Below are 20,653 nucleotides of genomic sequence, written 5' to 3' on the forward strand. Positions count from 1 at the left end.
AATCTGGGGATGCTACAAGTAAGTCAGATTTGATTTGCTATTAGAGAGAAAATATTTTTGAAAATATGCTAAATTCTAGAACTTAGCTTTCCTGCTCTAAGTCTGAAGATGGGATGGGATTTCTCCATGAGTATTACAAATATCACCAGCATATTAGGCAAAATCCAGAAAGTTTCTCTTTGTGTGTGTGTGAAATCCTCCTAGCAATTTGAATTGGCTAAATACAGAGTGATATCTGCTTTATAGAAATCTTTCTGAGCCTCCAAATTTCAGAGTATTAATGCTTTACCCAGACACTCAAGTTTACATGCAGCAGAATTTTTTCTCTCTTTTTTGCTCTTCAGTAGCCCAGACTACTGTACCAAGAGGCCAGGTCTCAAGCAGTCACATAAGTGAGCATGAGAAAGTATAAATAACTCCCAGATATTTACCAATATGCAGAATAGAAAGATTCCTAATGAGAAAACATAGTTTTGCTTAAAAAAAATAAAAGAAAAAGGGATGCACTTGTGAAAAGATATATAAGGAACTATAGAATAAGCTTTCTATGATTTAAACTGATGATGTCTTTTTTCTTGGCCTTTCCTTTAATGTAAAGCCAATGACATAGCCATCCTTTCCCCTTTGTGATTCCAGGAAGCAGTGGAGTAGTCCTTGGCACAACTCTTGCACCTGGAAGTTTTAGCACTGGTAAGTGAATATATTCAAAGGTGATCACCTTGGTCTAACCTCAAGGAGATATACATATCTTCAAACATGCATTCCATTTTCCTCATTTCCTCTCCCAGAGGCCAGCGCTCCTGTGATGAAATCAGTTAAGAGCCAGGAGTCCCTAGCCTTTGTCATTGAGGACCATCATGAGTTTGCCTCTGGATCGGAAAGATTGTTGTAGAGAAAAGACATACCCTTCAGCCCGTACTCCACACTTGTCATGCTATTGATTCACACCCCTCCACTTGTTTCTAGACCAGCTTTTTCAGAAGCTTGGTCTTGTGCTGTAGATTACTGAAAAGAGTAGTAGGAATAGTAATTCCGTGGAAGACTAAGCTAAGCCACTGGACAGTATAGGTATCACTGCAGAATCAGCAGGAGTCAACACTCCCAGAGGTTCTATCTCAGGGAAGTAGATCACCAAAATGAACTTAGAAATATTTTGCCTCTCACTTGACTTTTTATCTTGAGCTTTAAATACCAAGTTGCTTAATGGCTGTCTTGATTGGTTACTGGTCATAACACAGTCAGAATCTTTTTCTCTTTCAAACATCAGAGACTGCCTAACATCAGGCAGTCAAGTCACTAAAAGTAAAACAGGTAAATGTGGCAAATAAAAATTTTCTTCTCCCAGTTGAAGATTTTACGTTATATTTGCTATAGGCTTCTTTAAAAATAGGCTTCTTGAGGGGGAAAAATAAAAGTGTACATTCATTTTTTTTCACTGATGAATCACTAATACTCAGCAAGTATTAATAAATATAGGCTGAATGAATAAAATAATTGATACATGGGAATAATGTATCTATCTGCTCCATGATCCAATGTAGGAGAAGGCCAGTGAAAGGGCCCTCTGATGGGGCTGCACAAAGTCGCCTCAGTGGTACACTCTGGAGGTGTCCTGCACCACTGAAAGATGTGGCCCTGGGAATATGCATTTATTTTATACTCAGGTTGCCTCTGTGCAGAAGATTTACCATGATGACCTCATGACATTCTCATTTCAGGTACCACTGGTGTGGTCTCAAGTACAACAGTTGCACCTGGAAGTTTCAATACAGGTAGGTTAACAAACTGAAAAGAAAATGCCCTTTCTGGAAATAAGGTGACAGAAATTTCTTTCACATTCATCTTTTCCTGTGGGAGCATCTCAGTATGTTTTCTCTTCTTCCTAAATCTCTATCCTTTATTGCTTTATTTTTTCTTCTAGAAGCCACAACTTCCCCAGGAGTCAGTAGAACTACTGTAATGAAACAAAAAACAAATGAGAATTATTGTTTGTGTGTGTTTGTGTGCGTGTCTGTGAACGAGAGAGAGAGAGAGATGAATGGGGAGGAAGACAGACTTTTGGATGTTGATAATTCACCTTTGTTTCTTAGTAAGATAGATATCTGGGGAGGAGTTTTTAGGAACTCTCATCTCAGATCAACAGTGTTTTCTTTTGTTACTTGATGTTCCAATCCTTCTATTTTTGTAGTCCAGCCTCACATAGGTAGATCCTGCAAATGGAAGTAAAAATGATAATTGTTTAGAAAGTTTTCTTGTTTCATTTGTTATGTTAGGTAGCACCACAATATTACCTGCTGGAAGGACAGTCCAAGAAAATTCCATTTCATGTAAACAGAAGGCCACATGGATAACAGAAAAGCTATTTTAATTCATTAGACTTTCCATGAACACAAGTGACTGAAACTTTTCCCACTAACTTATCTTTCTACTTCAAAATTTTCCTGGTTTCATTCTCTTAGGAGCTACCACTCGAGCATCAGTAAATGAAGGCGTTGGAAGCACATTAGGCGACTATGGGGGGGGGGAGGCAGAAGGACAAGGGACAAAGCATGAATAACCTCTCTCTTAGTACCATTAAATCCAAGAAAGAAGGGGGCTCGTGTGTTGAGGATTTTCCATCTTTATTGATTTTAGAATATAACTATTCATAAAAGAGCACAAATAACTTGCCATCAGTTGAAAAAGCCCCCAAATAAGCGGATCTTCTCCCATCCCAATGGGAAGAAAAGTCACCACTTCTTTTCTTGTGGCAGGTACCACTAGGGTAGCTTCTGGCACTTCACTTGGACCTGGGAGTTCAAACACAGGTGAGCAAGCCAGATGGAGAGAATCCTCCACAGTGCTGCCACTGAGGAAACTACACCTTTAACTTTCCTCACAATTCTAAATGCTCTTCATACAGTCTACCTTTCCTCTCTCCTAGAAGCGACAGCGCCCTCTAGAGGCAGTGGGACCACCAGCATGAATACAGGTGAGCTCACAGGCTTCCCAACTTCTCCACTATGCAATGACATCACAGCTAAAACTTTCGAGCACTAACTATTCTACCTACACCCTTCTCATTATTATTTCGCTGACCCCTCACTCCAAACAGTGAAGAAAGCACTATTCTTTTTACAGATGAGGAAATCTGTGGCTTAGAAATATTTCCCAAGGTCACACAGCAAATGATCAGCAGATTTTAACTCAGTCTGGCTCCAGAGTCCATTCTCAACAATGATATTATATGAGCATTACACAGTATCACCAGGTTTCTTTGTTACCTGTCTGTTCTTTTCTAGAACATTAAAATTTCTACAGTCAATGCATTACCCAAATAAAAATTCAACAAGCAGTCAATCCTGCTTTATATCTTTTTGTTGGGGGATCTAGTAGCCTAGTCACTGGCATTCGAACAGGTGAGTAGAGGAAAATACCTTTGTCTAGCCAACATTGATCCCAGAGAAAGGCAGGTTGTCTCTGAGAGTCCCCACCACCACCCCACATTGCACCCTCTCCCCAACAAATTTATATTCAGAATGATACATTACCTCAGAAAATGCATAAAACATCTCTGGAAAAAGCTATCCCCGCAAACGATCTTTTTCTATTATAAAGAATTCTGCAGTTTCTTCATCCTATTCTAGAATGTATCGTCTTCTAATGGGAATAATATGACATGATGTTGCCGTTCAATTTTGTTTTCAGGTTCTACTGGAGTGGGCCCTGGCGCCAGTACCGTCTCACCTGGACGTTCCAGCACAGGTGGGTCAGTGAGGAGATTGTGTTATCATTTCTTTCCTGGGGCTAGCTCTCGAAGAGTAGCATGTGACCGCTTTTCATTCTGTTTCCATTGGCCCTCACTGCTTTCTTTGTTTTCACTCTCAGAAGCTACAATTTCCATAGAAGGAAGCCTAATCAATGAAAGTAGAATTGGCAACTCTTAAATTCTTGCTAATTCATACTTTGCCTTTGTCTCTTCATGGGACATTTGTTAGAAGAAGCTTATACTTACGAAAATCATAGGTCCTTTAGGCAAAACTTACACTGTAATTCTTTACAGGGGTGTCCAGAAAGGTTTCCCCTTCTGACATTCAAGCTATTACTCTGGTGTTGGATGGAAGCAATATAGTCCATATAGTTTTATATATATATATTTAGAGAAACAAAGATAATGAAAGTAACTCTGGAAGTTTAGGTCTATCAATTTGGGATTTCAGATACTATGAACTTATTCTTCTAACACAATTAAATACATTTACACAAATATTGTGTCTATTTCTTGGTATTAGGAGCCACCACTGGCATACCTGAAGGGCCAAGTCCTGGACGTAAAACAGGTAAACATGAGAAAGACCCAGAAACCTGTGATATTTAACCCTAGGGAAACAATTTGTCAAGACTGGACCAAGAGCCAATGTGTATATTGTGGCACTGAATTTAAAAATGAGGACTGCACTTCATTTTGACAGGATAACCCTTAAAAGGTCTTCTGCTTTTGAGTCACACAGTTGTTTTTTTTTTGTTGGTCATGCTCTCCTCAGGATGCATTTTCTTTTTCTCTATTCTGCTTTAGGCACCACTGGTGTGGTCTCTGGCACAACAGTTGCATCTGGAAGTTCCAGCACAGGTAAATCAATCATCCAACAGGGGATGTAAGGAGCTTCAGGAATGAGTTCCTCCCCACTCCTGCCCCCTAAGTCCTCCACAAAAAACATACACATTTCCATCTGTACCCTGGGACACCAGCAAACTTTTCTCAGTCATATGACTTACTTATCTTCTCCTTTATTTCTCTTAGGAGCTACAACATCTTCGGAAAGCAGTAGAATCACTGAGGGTGGAATTAAACTAGGTAAGCACCAGCAGCCAGCTCATTGTTTTTCCCTTCATCTTAAATAAAGCGCATTGGCTATAATGGACTTAGGGGGGATTCTGTTTTACCTAAATCTCTCTGTGAGCACAAGTTTTCAGAATGTTAAGGATTTTCCTTCATGTAAATTCCCCTTTATTTTGTATATTTGTCATAAAATGTCATAATAGAAACCATGCATGATATATCACATATGGCAAGAAAGTTCCTGATACAAACCTTTTAATTCATTAAAAAACTCTTTAATTTGTTCTAAATTAAATCCGAGTTTTAAGCCAAAGGGAATTCACAAATTGATTCTCTCCTTTTGTGATTTCAGTTACCACTGGAGTGACTACTGGCACAACCATTGCACCTGGGAGTTCCAACACAAGTGAGTGATGAAAAAGTCGATCTATATAATCTCTAGAAACCTGATGTCTGCCATAGGAATTTTACATAAGTAACCCAGTTACATATTCTTTCCAAATTTCTGTATCCATTCCGTACCACTCTCTCTTATTTCTTAGAGTCTACAACTTTTACAGAAGTTAGAACTACCACTGGAGTTGGAATAATAACTGGTAAGTGGTTTGCTCTTTCAGCCTTTTGGATTCTCAATAATCTTATGTTTGAGTTTGTGGCGATGATAAACAAATAAGAAGACGGCTGAAACAGGGTTCTATATTCTATCTGAAGTAACAATATGTCAGGTCAGTCAGACTTGGGTCTGGTTCTTTAGACTTCTCTCTTCTTCCCGTACACCAGCATTTTAGATGTGATTTTATGAAGCTACAAATGGTGTATTACTCTCCATCTTTTATCTATCTTGCCTCTGCAGGTAGTACTTTGAGGTCTACTGGAGTTTCCAGGAGCCCAGAAAATGCCCGTCCTGGTTAGTAGATATGTTTAATTCATTTATCTTGGGCTTCTCTTAAATAGAAAACCCATTCTCATGCGTTTCTTTTTACAAGTAATGTCCCAACATATTAAAAAATGTTTTAAAATTGCACCCCCACCCCGTGTACACACACACACACACACACACACACACACACCCAAGGAGTCTCTATTGAAGCATCAAGAAGCCAAGTCATAGGAAGTAAACCAAGTGAAAAAAGAAAAATCACTTTTTTGGGGGACAAACCATTAAACCACAGAAAAAGGGCTCCAGAATGTGACTTTTGCCAAATATTGGTTTGGAAAAATGAAAGTTTGTGGGGCAACATGGTGTTTATTATTCTCTGTTTAAAGAAGCCCCTCCCCCTTACTGCTTAGAAACATGTCAATTTATTTAAGTCTATAATATTTTCAGAGCAAAAAAAAAAAGTTATTACTATCATCTCTCTCTCTCTCTCTCTCAATTTCACAATCTCCCTCAATCTTAGTTTAATTTCCATTTCAAGTTTTACTTGCACAGCTTCTTCTCTCACCATATTTGTTTTCCTGGAGATTTCAACACAGGATAGTCAAAGTTACTGACATGTACTCTCTTTCAGAATCTCAGGCAAAAAGCAGTCTTCTTTGGGAATATGCCTTCTATTATCACAATACATAATAGTATCCAGATTATAGAATTGCTTAAAATTACCTTAATTTTTTTTCCCAGGGACCACCATTTCGGGCAGTAATACCACTGGGAATGGAATACAAAGAGGTCAGTCATAGCATTATAGAATTGTTGAGTTTAATTGATTACTACTGGATTTTGCTATTGGTGGGAGATAAAAGTCTTCTCATCTGAACATCGGTGTCTATCTTAAGGCACTTAAATTTCCTGGTCTAAAGATTTTATCAGCTGCATCTTTATTAAGACATACTTCCCAGCATAGGCACCTTAATGGGGACAAAAATATATTTTTTGGTAAAGTATCTCCCTACTTTTCTTCATAGGTACTACTATTATATCAGGTAATGTCACCAGCTACCAAGAAGTTTCTAGTCCAGGTAAATGAAGATGACTTAAACATAGGATGGTCTCACATTAAAAGTTTTTGTTTACTCAAGAAATTTATTAGGGAAATATTTTCTCTATTATATAAAGAGTAGGGGTGTAAAATAGCCCAGGAAATTCTAAAAATCTGGTATGCTTGTGGAATACAACCCATGTGTTAGGCGAGCACAGCAAAGGCAGGTGCTTGGAGCCTCTACATAACAATATTATTATAAAAATTATCTGAAGTGAGGAAGTAAAGCTCACCCATCAAGTTTATATTCCATAACAGTATTATAACATAGGGCGAGGTTGTAACACAAAAAATATTGAAACAATCTGACCAGGCAGTGGCGCAGTGAATAGAGCGTCAGACTGGGATACAGAGGACCCAGGTTCGAGACCCCGAGGTCACCAGCTTGAGTGCAGGCTCATCTGGTTTGAGCAAAGCTCAGCAGCTTGGACCCAAGGTCGCTGGCTCGAGCAAGGGGTTACTCGGTCTGCTGAAGGCCCACGGTCAAGGCACATATGAGAAAGCAATCAATGAACAACTAAGGTGTCGCAACGAAAAAATTAAGATTGATGCTTCTCGTCTCTCTCCGTTCCTGTCTGTCTGTCCCTGTCTATCCCTCTCTCTGACTTTTCTGTCTCTCTCTTAAAAAAAATGGATTTTGTAAAAAAAATAAAAAATAAAAAGAATATTGAAACAAATTCCAATGGCAAAAAAGAGCAATTTAAATGTTTTTGGTAGATTGATGACCATACACAGATTTGCATTTTTGGAAGATTAACTAGACAAGCTGGAGGATTGATTTGAAAGAGAGTAAGAGTAGAGATATGCCATCCAGTTTGAAACTGTTTAAAATGAGACATGATTAGAGACTAAAAAAGGGAGTGATGTGAGGAAAGAGAGGACAGAAGGATGTGCAGTGTGTTGACAAGTTAGAATCCAGTAGAGTGTGGTGTTGGAAGATGAATAATAGGAAGAAGTTTACTTGAATTTTAGTCCATGGTTTGGTTGCCTGGGTGAATAAATGATAGTATCATCCACAAAATTTAGGAATACACCAAAGGAGGGGAAAACATGGTAACTGATAGGAATAAAAAGTGAATCACAGTTTGAGTTTAAGTTTAAATCCTGCGAGGTATCCTGAGGTAGCCGGGTAGCATGCTGAGCTGGAATGAGAAGCACAACTAGATGCAGAAGAGAGGCCTGCACTGGAGAGAGAAATCTGTCAGTCGTTTGCTCACAAACGGAACTTGAAATGCTGAATACTGGAGAGTTTGTTTAGGGTGAACATAGAAAGTGAGATGAGAAGACAAAAAAGTTAAAACATGATTCTTTGGGTTTTAAGGAATAGTCAAAGGCAAAGGAGCCTAAAAAAAAGAAATAATTTAGGTTCAAAAGTTGGCAATATAAATTAAGTCAAACCCATAAAACAGAGTGTTGGAGTTCTGACATGTGACCCAGGAGACTGCACTGGTTCTAAATTGAGGGATTCAGGATCTCAAATCAACCAGAAACAACCAGAATTTTCAGGGGACGTGTGTGCTTGTGTATAAGATTCTTTTTTCAGAGGGCCAAGCTTTATAGTTAGAAAACTTTGAAATTAGAGAGGAGAACTGTTTTTCTGATATAATTAATTAAAATTTTAAGATTCTTAATCTTTTCCATTTTTCCATTTTTATTTTTTTTTATTTTTCAGGAGCCACCAACATAATTCCAGGGAGCCAACCTACTGGAAGTAAAACAGGTAAGCATAGGGACGTAAAAACGTACAAGCATTGTCTAATTTAGTAATTAGATTCTAGATTTAGAGAAATAAGATCTATGAGGCAATTGGGAATTTCTCCTACCCCTTTTTTTCTTTGAACACGCAAGCATTAGAAAGTGCATTGAACAATATTTCTGGCTAACATTTAGTATACGAAAAATTATTAAATGCTTTTCCTTGCTTTGGAGGAACAGGAACACTCGCCAATACCACACTCTTCTTAGGAAGAGAAAGCCTTTGGAAGGCTCATTCTTCCTTTTTATTACAGGTATCACTGGGATAGCCTTTGGTACGACAGTTATTTCTGGAAGTTCCAATACAGGCAAGTAAATATTTAGTACGTAATTGGCTTTTAATAGCTAAACCTAAGAAAGTAAGAGCCCTTCTCTGGAATTGACTGTCTGTTGTAGCATCAGCACAGCAGTCCTGACTCCGTTCTTGTTTGCCTCTCTTAGGGGCTACCACTGGAACTGGAATGCAAACACGTAAGTGTCAATGATACAGACCTGTTACCTTCTTGTTAATGATTCCCATGCCTTGTACTTAACAGAAGGGGACATTGAGGGTAAAGATAAAAGGCCCAGGAAATATGGCAGAAGCTTAGTGGGAATGTGCTTTTCCAGACATCGAAGGTTCTCTTCTTGCTCTGAGTTTTTTTTTTTAGCTCAGACCAGAGTTCCCAGGTAAGTTTTAAAGGTAAACATGGACACCTGCTAAACAAAGGAGTAGAGGCTAAAATCTAGCCAACATCCTTCCAACAAGGTGTAAATCCATGAGGCCTTATCTGTCCAAGAATGTAGTTTTTTGTGATTCACGAAGGTACCCTTTGGGTTAGCTGCAGCTGTTGGCCCAGAATTTCATCTGATTTACTTTCTCTTTTTGTTGATCTTTGAAAATAGTGATAAGAGGTGCATCTGAAATGAAGTGTTCTTCATTTGCCTTTGCAGGTACTACTGTGGTATCAAGTGAGATTACTGGCGTCCCGGAAAGTTCCAGCCCAGGTAATGGAAATGACTGCCTGAAATGAAGTTTACATGCTAAACATTCTTCTCCCTTTAACACCCAAGTATTACAGATAACCAATACTTAGCTCTTTGAATGAATATCCAACTTAAACTGTAAAAGGAAAATCGTACCAGATGGACTTTAATACACAAGAAAGACTTTAAGATTATTGCATTAGGTGTCAAAACCATTGCAATAAGGGTAAGATTTTGAATTCAACTCTGCTGAAACAAAAGGCAGGGGAGTTTTAAGAGCTGGGTGAACTAGTGGAAAAGTACTGGAGGGCAGGCCTTGAGGAGAGGTTGGTCTAAGTCAGTGGTAGTCAACCTGGTCCCTACTGCCCACTAGTGGGTGTTCCAGCTTTCATGGTGGGCAGTAGCAGAGCAACCAAAGAATAAATAAAAAGATAGATTTAACTACAGTAAGTTGTTTCATAAAGATTTATTCTGCCAAATTTAGCAAAAACCCAACATAAAGTACTTGGTAAATAATTATTATTATATGCTTTAACTTGCTGTAACTCTGCTTTATAAATTTTATAAAGTAAACTTACTTCCCTACTTTATAAATCACCATTACTGTGGAACCAGTGGGCGGTTAGAAAATTTTACTACTAACAGAGATACAAAAGTGGGCGATAGGTATAAAAAGGTTGACTACCCCTGGTCTAAGTGATTAGGCCATCTATGTTTGCTAATTGGTGCTTATAGAATGAAATTAGGCTCCTATCTTTCACGGAGACTGGGAGATAAGGGTGCTATTATTCTTGGTGATCACATGTCAAAGGGGTGGCTCCCAGGTCTTTGAAAAAAAAATTCCTGGATTATAAAACCGGCTAGAGACTTTGCATCTCAAAGAGGCAGAGAAAAAAAACGTACAATTGCAGATTTTCTAAAGTATATGCTCTAAGAAAGGGTGTCCAAGGACCTATAGTTAGGAAGAAACAAGCCTAAAATTTAATCAGGCTGAAGAGGATGTTAAGGCCGTCTTCATCAACAGAGATGTTTTCTCATTTTATCTCACTCTGTTTCCCCAAAGCTGATACAGGATAACCAAGAAATCAAGTTATAAGGAGTAAAAGAATTAAGTGTGGAAAGAGGTCTTGTCATTTAGAGAAGGGAACTTATAAGTGAGACATTTGCCAGGGTCATAAAAAAATATTTCATTCATTTCTGTGAGCAAGAAGCTGCTAAGATAGAGACCTCTTGTGTTTCTGTGGCGGAAGCCTTGATAGATGCCTGAATATACTCTAAGTGCTTTGAGACATTTGTTCAATGTAGAGATGTCTTAGTATATTCTTTTGAGACCAGAAAAAGTTCATTGCTCTTCTGCTACTCATTTTAGATACCTTCACAGAAACATCTGAAACAACCATTGCTTCTGGAATTTCTTCCACAGGTAAGTAAAATAATAATAAATAAATTTTGCTTGGTGGCATCTCAGAAGACATGATAGCTTTCAGAAGTTAAACTCAAGCTTCTTCAGTTCCTTATACCCCTTACTTTTGTTCCTCCCTAAATTGTCACTGCTTCCACAGAGACAAGGAAACCTCTGGAACTGGAATGCAAACATATGAATGACAGTGATACAAACTCTTTGATGAAGTATGCCTGTGGTTATGTATGAGGAGTTGAGTTTAGAGGAGAGGAATGGTGGAAAAGAAACAGGACAGAAAAGCTAGGAGGATTATGTTAAATTTCCTTAGGGAACTTTGAAGTTCAGCTATGAATATTTTTTTTTTCTCAGACATTTTTGGGTCAGGCTTTCACCAGAATGCTTCTCCAGAACTCTTAATTATAAAGTTCTTAGTTTGAAATCTCTGAGTATGAGAGTGTGAAATGTGCTATTCCTGAATTTTTGAAATATTTATTTCTACAGGCTTCACCTCAGTGTCAAGGGGAATAAAAACAAGCCCCAAAGTGTCCTACCCAGGTAAAATGAAATATCCAAATGTTGAGATAAATCGTCTATTCCACAACTTATTCAAGCTTTCCTTGGGCATAAATTTGTGTGATCATTTGTACACTCACATACACAGACTTGATATGCATATAGATGTTATTCAAATAATAAAACAACATCATCCTTTTATTTTCACTCAGAAACCACTGTAGTAGCAACAGAAAATCAAGAAACTGAAAATAAAACAGGTCAGTATGGGAAAAGTCCTCATTTCTTTGCTACTTATTCAACGAATATTCCTTAAATACCTTATATGTGTTGGACACTAGAACCAACACTAATGGCAAAAATATCAATAAAATATAGCCCTTGCCATTTTATTATTTGTGTGTGTTAGGGGGATTATTATAGGCACAGAAACTGACTTTACAGAGTATATGATGCTAACCTTTAAACAATTATGCACAATTATGGTCCCAGGGGTGCAGTGAGAGGAGAGCATTCATTTCTGCCTGTTAGTTGGTACTATTGAGTGAAGGCATCAGAAAAGATAGGATTGAGTTTAACATTGGCTGGGGTGAGAAGGGAAGCCTACCAAGCAGCCCTTGTAAGACAGAGACATGAGACAGCATGAGTGAATTCAGGAAGCAACCAGATTATAGTGATGACTGTATGAGGTTTAGGGAAGAATTGAAATTGGAAAGGTAAGTAGAGGAAAGTTCATGAAGAATCTTATTTCCAAACTTACATGAGACACTAAATGGGATCCCTTTAAGAATTTTTGTTAAGAGAATAATATACTGCTCACAAAAATTAGGGGATATTTTAAAATGAATATGAAGCTATAAAATATCCCCCAAGTTTTGTGAGCAGTTATATAATCAGGTGTTTGAGAGAAATTACTCAGATGATTATGTGGAGATTAGGGATTGTTCTTTATGGTTCTTCTCACAAATATCTTCAATGAGCTCTTGGAATTCTGGTCAGGGAAGATTTTTCTGCTGTTTTTATGCTAAATAAATTATTTCTCTCTCTCCTGCTGCTGCTTTCTTAATTAGGAATTAGCCTAGCCTCCCTGAGTAAAGAGATATTTGATACCTCAAACACCCACATCTTTTATTTCTTTTCTGTGTTCTGTACCTATTACTTGTCAGCATCTCTTTACCTAAACATGCAGAAATTTTAAGTTCCTCTCAAATAGCCTGTTGCTTCTAGGACAGACTTTTGCTTAGTTGGTAGAATAAAAGTATTAAGCTTATTTTTAGCTGTTTGAAAATGTAATATGGAATATATCAATAAATTGTTGAATTGACCAAAACACAAGATGTGTGAAAGCTCAAAAAGGAACATATGGCCAAATTAAGCAGTGGGTGGGGGTGAGGATAGAACAAAATTGAAATAGTTCAAGAAGTTCTAGAAGACAAAAAGATTAAAATTTTGAAACAACTAAAAGTAAGAAACTAAAAATACTTATATTTTTCCTATATATTCTTTTCTTATTTTGATTTTATATTTTATTGTCCTGTTCACTAGAATTGTCTTCCAAGAAAATTTGAAGAGAAGTTTACCTTGATGTTTTCCCATTTCTCCTTCAGACACTCATATGCCCCTCCCATTAAACTATGAGATCCAAAAGGAACACTTTCTAATGGTGGAACTTCAAAGGCCATTAGGAGAAAAAGGGATGTTAAATAAAATGTGTCTGTTTGGAAGACTAGCAGTATAGTCAGTTTTTTCAGTAATGATATTACTATATTTACCCCAAAACTTTTCTAAGAGCTTTAGAGGCTAACCTGAGCTGTCTCTATTTACACAGGATGTCCAGCATCACTTCCACCACCTCCAGGTAAGAATACCTGCACTTGAAAAGTGATCATTCAGCCCTGCCCCATTGGCTCAGTGTTAGAGCATCAGCCCTGATATGTGGATGTCCTGGGTTTGAATCCTGGTCAGGGCACACAAGAGAAGTGACCATCTGCTTCTCCATCCCTCCCCCTTCCCTTCTCTCTCCCTCTCTCTCTCTCTCTTCTCCTTTCTCCTTCTCTTTCTCTCCTCCTCCCATGGCCATGGCTTGATTGATCCTAGCAAGCTGGCCCTGGGTGCTGAGGAAGGCTCTGGTGGCCTCTGCCTCAAACTCTAAAAATAAGTTGATTGCCAAACAATAGAGCAATGCCTCAGATGGGCAAATCATCACCCTATAGGGAGCTTGCCGGATAAATCCTGTTTGGTGCACATACAGGAATCTGTCTCTGCCTCCCCTTCTCTCACAGAAAGAAAGAAAGAGAGAAAGGAAGAAAGAAAGAAAGAAAGAAAGAAAGAAAGAAAGAAAGAAAGAAAGAAAGAAAGAAAGAAAGAAAAGGAAGGAAAGGAAAGGCAATCATTTTGCATTAATGAGTCTTATAAAACAGATTTCAGAGGTCATGCCAATAAAAGTCACTAGCTATGAAAATGTTATAGGATATAAAAACTTAAAGTGGGTGATGTTAGCTTTTCTTCACCAGATAAATAGTGAGTGGCAGTCTGTTTTCTACCATGCAAATTAATAAGACCAAACCAGACAGATGTTATCAACTTAAATAAGGTTTACCTACTAAATAAAGTGTTTCATGTAATTATTTAATATCTTAATGAAAATATTGTCACTTGATAATATATTTTAAACTAGATAATTCCAGCTTTTCTGAGGACTGAATTATAGTGATAAAAATTAAGGTTAAACAGAGTTCCATAATTTTAGAGGGTTTTGAGTTCCTGCTTTCTCAAGCCAAGGTGATGTGCTTTGTAGAAAGTGACAAAAGTTACCAAAAATGATTCTCTGATCTTAGACTATAGTAGGAGATGGGATATTTTCAAAGAAACATAGGCAGCTTTTATATAAAGCTGAAAATAGATTTTATATTTTAAAATATAAAATATAGAGAGTTTATGTCATATGTCACAATATTGCCTATATTATATACTTTGGACAGACTGTCTGGTATTTTATTACAGAATTGTAATTTGAGAACAATTATGTTGACTACTTCAGGGTATGTAAGTGAAAAAAGTGAGACAAGGTTGAGATTGGAGTCACATTATGGCAACCTCGGAAGCTAGAATGCTAGAAGAAAGTATTTATTTTATAGGACTGTAAGGGGACAGAAAAGAGGTCTGAATCATAGTAACCTCTGAAAAAGCCAGAGTATGCTACGTCAATGATAAGGAGTTAGTATTACAACAAGTAGAACCAGGGAAAGAAGGAATTAAATAAGGATGAAGATAACAGGATTTTGATCTATATTGGATATTAAGTAAAGAAAGGAAGGAATCAAAATGACACAAAGTTTTAAGCTTAAATGATTGAGAGAATGGTTTGGTCCTTCACAGGAGGAAACCAGTTTAGATGAGCAAGATGATACAATCTGTACTGTGCACAGAGAGTTTGAAGTTCTTACAGATTGACTGGCATTTCTTAGGCTGAGTGAGATCTGGGTCCTTCGCTCACCCGAGATGTCTGGACTGGAGCTAAAGAGTCATCCAATTGATATTACAGTGGACCTATATTATAATGAGGGAGAGTACGAAGGGAAGACTAGAGACAAAATAAGAGGAAAGAGGAAGAGCTGATAATAAAGGAATTTCAGAATGTTGAATCTGAAGGAAGGAGAACATTTTCAAGATGAGAGTTTCAAATGTCAGCTTTTATAAGGGAACTTGAAAAACTGAGAAGGCCCTTGAGACTGGTGATTATAAAGTCTTGGTGACTTATAGGGTTATGGAGGCAAAGGTCAGACCGTAAAACAGTAGCCAGTAGATTTAATGACACTGCTAGGAGAAATGAAGAATTCTCATATGTTGGTGTGTGTGTGTGTGTGTGTGTGTGTGTGTGTGATTGTATTAGGGACAGTTTGCTCAAAGTAGGTGAATATGACTTTTCCGTCTTACGGTACCATACATTCCTCTATAATTCTGTGTCTTTGAAGTCCTAGTGTTAGTTACAGCATTGGCCACCTGGTATTTATCTATAAATAACAGATGGTTGTATTTTGCCAAATTTAATCAGCATTTATCATTTCATGTTAACAGTTTGCCATGGTCCATTGGGAGAAGAGAAATCTGTAAGTACATAATTTTTCTCTTCTTTCATGCAAATTTGCTGTCATTCCAAGTATTTCAATAGAAGTCTAAACTTTGTTTCTGTAGCCTGGAGACGTATGGACTGCTAATTGCCACAAATGCACCTGTACTGATGCAAATGCTCTAGACTGTACACCTAAGGAGTGCCCTTCTCCACCCACATGCAGAACTGGAGAGAGGCTTATAAAGTTCAAAGATAACGATACCTGCTGTGAAATTGGACACTGTGGTGTGTATTCATAATGCATTATTTGAATTGAATTGTTTCTTTACTCACATATTTGAGAGATATTTATTGAGTTATTAATATGTCAAACACTATACTAAATGGGTGTGATAAATAAAACAATCAATATTTGTCCTCTTAAAATTACTATTTTGAAGTGAAGGAAACCCAGAATTAACAGTTACGAATACGATCAGATTAAAGGGATATAGCGGTATTATAGGAAGAACATTATAATTGACTAATTAATACAATCACATTTACAATTCTTGTTTTGTAAATAAAAAAGAATTAAAATATTTTTTGGATAAAATGATGTATTTATTTTTCAGAACCAAGAACATGTTTATTTAATAATACTGACTATAAGGTAAGGTTGTTTCTATTTATCATATTTTTATTATTATAATTACGAATAAAGCAGGCTCTTTCAGCTTATGACATGAAAATTTCATAGATAATGATGGGCGGAATTTGCTCATTCTCCACCCCCCCCCCCATATTCAATTTTTAAAGGAATGTCAAATCTAACACTCAGCATGGCTTACTTCAAAGGGAAAAAATATACTTGATCATTAACTACCAAGCAATGGAGCTTCTGAATAATTCCCACAGGTCTCGCCAGATGGAAAAGACACACTTTGTAGCCTTCAAATCAATGAACAGAGTTAAACAGTAATTATAACCTGAAAGATCAGATGGCTAAACTGTCAGAGATCAAATAAGAAAACCCCAAAGACTAGAACCCCATTGTGAGACTATAGCAATACAGTTTATTCAGCGGGGGGTTTTGACAATTGATTTGGCATTTTAAATAGTAATTTAATTTCTTAGCAAAAGTATCAGGGAGCTATAAAAAACAGATGATTCTCAAATTGACTTCAGTATATTGAACTGGCAATACTAAATATTTTTAATGATCCGCAATAAAATATATGTGGTGTGCTAGGAAATACATAGAAACAAAGCCTATGAGAGTTTTAATTTGGTAACTCATTTATCATACTCAATTTTTAGTTTCTTAATTTTTAGTTTCCAAAGGTAACCTGGCTTGAGAATCTATGACAGTTTTTAAACATAAAATGTGATAATGTTTAAAGAACAAAGGAAATGTTTTACTGCCAATGATTTATATGCAAAATAATTGAAATAATCAAATTCCAGTTTAAAAGAAAGTTTATTTTGTGGTGGAGGCCCTGAAAGAAATACAGTTTTCCAAACTGGTGCTTAAATTTTGAACATTAATTATAAAGCAATCTGGGGGGTTTTAAAAGTTCATGTACCCGAAAGTTTTATAATTTTGCTGACCAGTGTCACCCCAACCAATCCATTTAAAACATTTTTAAAAAGGTATAGAAACTCAGCAAAGATAGAAGATGTGACTTTTGATCTGTGATAAACCTATTTTATGACATTTTTTCTCCATTTGGATTTCTTCCCCCCCCCCTTAAACATAGAGTATAAAAATTGGTCAGTGACTACTCCAAATAAAATAACTTTTCTGGGAAATACTTAAAATGTGTTCTCAGGTAACTGTATGTGGATCTTAGTTGAGAGTCTTGACACATTCTGTGCTCTCAAAGGGGAACTCTGACTTATTCATGGAAGTAGAAGGCTTTCATTCCACGTTTCCTTACATTTTAACCTAATGGCTGAAAGTGCTTCTGGAAATTCACCAAACATCATGAATGTGATTTTTTTTTAGTAGGTTTTATTATCAACCTCAATAATAAGTCAAGGTGGATGATTGCTTTACTCTCTCCTCTCCATATCTCCAGATTGGTGCTTCATTTGACGACCCCAACAACCCTTGCGTCTCCTACTCCTGCCACAATACTGGTTTCATTGCAACAGTCCAAGACTGCCCGAAGCAGACATGGTGTGCAGAAGTGAGTCATCTTCTCAAGTAACAAACAACAGATTCACTTTTCATATTCAATGCAAACACAAACTGTCTTTTTTTGTCATTTGGAAAAGTTTGTGTCTGGCCAGTAGACCTCATGTATATTTCATTCTAGATTATGTCATTCACCTTTTATTGTGAAGTATATTTTCAATATCAAAGATACATTTGAATGCTCTGTCAAACTTAATCTACTGCTATTCTAGAAGTAAGTTACTGTAGAAAGCATGTTGTTAGTTTTAAACAAACAAACCTGGTTTGCTCTCAAGACTTGTGGAGTCAGATTAATAATTTTCCATAAAAATACAAAATTTTCATTTAATTCCATATGTTTACTTTTCAGATTTTCCTTTGTACCAGTCTTTATTTTTATCCCTCCCAAATATGGTGAAGGGTTTGTATTAATAACTGCTTATATTTAAGTTACTAAGGAAGGTTTAAGCTTAACTTATTTTTCTTTCTGAAGATATAATTGATAATATAATTTAAAGCTTTATTTTATAACTCCAATATTGGATTTCAACATGTATTATACTTTTACTCTGAGACATTGATAAGTTTAAGAGTATAATAATATGTAAAGTAAAAATTTCTGCCTGTGATAAACTTGATGTATTAAAGTATTTTTCAATTAAAACAAATAAGAACTAATTTTTTATTTCTTTGCATTTTATTTAAAAAATATTAGTTTAAATATTTTTTCCCCTTTCAAGCCACTGTTGCAAAAATTAGTGTTAATACTCAGTCTCATTTTTACTGCTACTCTGTGCTTACTGAATCTAAGATTAGCATGTTTATCTGTCCATTCCCCCCTCCTTTGTGATACTCTTTCAATAAATTAAGATGTTATATTATTTAGAGAAAAATACAGAAAATTTTCAGTCTTTTTTTTTCTTTTTCTCTCACCCATATAGGAAGACAGAGTCTATGATTCAAAAAAATGTTGCTATACATGTAAGTAAAATTAAGCTCCATGTGTAGAGGAAAGGTAAACTGCTTGAAAAAATTGCTTCTTTAAAACAAAATGGCATATCACTAAGAGAAAGTCTCCTGTGTTTTTAGCACAATAGGTATTCTAATCTTATGCATATACTAACAATTGTAATTTGCACATAATAGACTATCGTTATTTGTGTTGGTTACAATATTCCTCCTAATAAAAACCAGTAACACTTACAAGGAAGAAAATTTAATTTTCATGGGGAAAAAAGTTAACTCTCTCTCTTAACATCCACCGGTTATACTATAAATTGGTATATTAGGTCATAAAAATGACCAGCAATAAGAAAATGGGTCTCAAAAGCTACCATGCTCCTCTTTCTTTCCTTCTCTCCCTCTTCTTTATTCCTTCCTTCTCCCTGTTTCTTTCTTCCTCCTTTCCTCTTCTTCTATGGTAATAATAATAGCAATAATAATATAACATTTGCTTAGTATTAAACAGATACTTTGTGCTGGTTGCTAAAATACTTAATCCTATCAATAATATTGTGGAGTAGTTATTATCCTCTAATTATGGTTCAGAATACTGAGACTTAGTAATTGTTGATGTTAATTAAACCTTTCTGACTCTGGTCCATTTTGTTTTAGGTAATACCAATTGCAGATCTTCAACTGTTAATGTGACTGTTCGGTACAATGGTTGCAAGAAAAGACTCGAGATGGCAAGATGCGTAGGAGAATGCAAGAAAAGCATCAGGTGAGGTGTTATGTTTTGTTTTGTTTATTGAATGTGTACTGCATGTTAATTTTGTAACATTACGAAGGCAATAAAGCTTTCAAAATGTTATGTGGAAAACTTAGCATATGAAAGCTAATGATCAGGACCTTAATATCTCAAATATTAAGATATGACAAGTAGACATTTTTTGAAGGAATGAATCATTTTGAAGTAGCTTTCTCTATATATCAAACATAATACATTTATAGCAAATGTATTTATAGTCATACAGTGATTACAAGGAGTTCCTTAAGCAAATACTCTTTTTAAAAGTATATATTTTAGATATATAACATATTACATTTTTATGTACACTTTTCACATATAAATTAATTTATGGAAAATAACATGTCATTAAGTTGTATATTTAAAAATCTGTTCTATTTATTTTTTGCACCATAATGCCCTAATTATGGGATCATAAATCTCCATTTGAATTTGTTTTCCTCTTCCCTTTGATCTTAACCACTTATCACTGATCTACATCAGAAATTTATAGTGAGGGTAAATGCAATTCAAAGTGTAGGAAAAAAATAAACTGGTTGGGTGCCTTAGTAAATTACTTAGACAATTAAAAGTTAAGCATTGATGCTAATGTATTTCAAGAGACATTCCAAAAATAATTATTATGGAATATTTTCTTTTAGGTACAATTATGATATCTTTCAGTTGGAAAATTCCTGCCTTTGCTGCCGAGAAGAAAACTACGAGTTTAGAGACATCGTTCTTGACTGCCCTAATGGCAGTACGATGCCTTACAGATACAGGCACATCACAGCATGCTCTTGCTTAGACAAGTGCCATCAGTCTGCATCCTCAGCGGCCAAATAGTGCTAGCATTACTCCTCCAGCTGTAACCGGCAGGTATTTACTGGATAAGCGGAGAAGAAGAATCACTCTGCTGAGAGAATGGCTAAACGTTTATATCTCCATCAGAAAGTGAGTTCTAATTGTGAGGTGTTTTGTCCTTTTGTTGACTGGATTTAGAAAAATAAATACAATTTTGCAAACAATTAGTGAGTACATGTATTTATTTGATAGCAATAAGACGAGTCATGTCATGGCTCTCCAACATAGTCTTATTTCATCTCATAAGGCCATTATCCTGTTTTGTTCCTTCCCTTCCCAGTTAAACTTACTAAAAATGTGCTCTTTGTTCTCTCTCCTCATTTTTCTACACAGGTTACATCACCCTTTTTATTCTACTACAATCCCTCTGCCTAAGACACATTCGACCTTCTTGTC

At 36.3% G+C, this 20,653-nt stretch overlaps 1 protein-coding gene across 1 annotated transcript in view; it reads left to right on the forward strand.

The window, feature by feature from the left end:
- Positions 1-20,409, forward strand: part of MUC19 (mucin 19, oligomeric) — a 154,335-nt gene extending 133,926 nt beyond the window's left edge. The window contains 28 exon segments of the mRNA XM_066254398.1: positions 637-690; positions 1,183-1,311; positions 1,719-1,772; positions 1,922-1,987; positions 2,754-2,807; positions 2,924-2,971; positions 3,688-3,744; positions 4,272-4,319; positions 4,556-4,609; positions 4,781-4,834; positions 5,172-5,225; positions 5,362-5,415; positions 8,471-8,518; positions 8,808-8,861; positions 8,995-9,024; positions 9,487-9,540; positions 10,889-10,942; positions 11,030-11,114; positions 11,421-11,476; positions 11,647-11,694; positions 13,263-13,292; positions 15,512-15,543; positions 15,629-15,791; positions 16,121-16,158; positions 17,567-17,681; positions 18,610-18,645; positions 19,279-19,387; positions 20,056-20,409. Of these exon segments, the coding sequence (XP_066110495.1) occupies positions 637-690; positions 1,183-1,311; positions 1,719-1,772; positions 1,922-1,987; positions 2,754-2,807; positions 2,924-2,971; positions 3,688-3,744; positions 4,272-4,319; positions 4,556-4,609; positions 4,781-4,834; positions 5,172-5,225; positions 5,362-5,415; positions 8,471-8,518; positions 8,808-8,861; positions 8,995-9,024; positions 9,487-9,540; positions 10,889-10,942; positions 11,030-11,114; positions 11,421-11,476; positions 11,647-11,694; positions 13,263-13,292; positions 15,512-15,543; positions 15,629-15,791; positions 16,121-16,158; positions 17,567-17,681; positions 18,610-18,645; positions 19,279-19,387; positions 20,056-20,239 (1,862 nt within the window). The 3' untranslated portion in view covers positions 20,240-20,409.
- The last annotated feature ends 244 nt before the right edge of the window (positions 20,410-20,653 follow it).

This window comes from Saccopteryx bilineata, chromosome 2 (assembly GCF_036850765.1).
Source record: "Saccopteryx bilineata isolate mSacBil1 chromosome 2, mSacBil1_pri_phased_curated, whole genome shotgun sequence".
NCBI lineage: Eukaryota > Metazoa > Chordata > Mammalia > Chiroptera > Emballonuridae > Saccopteryx > Saccopteryx bilineata.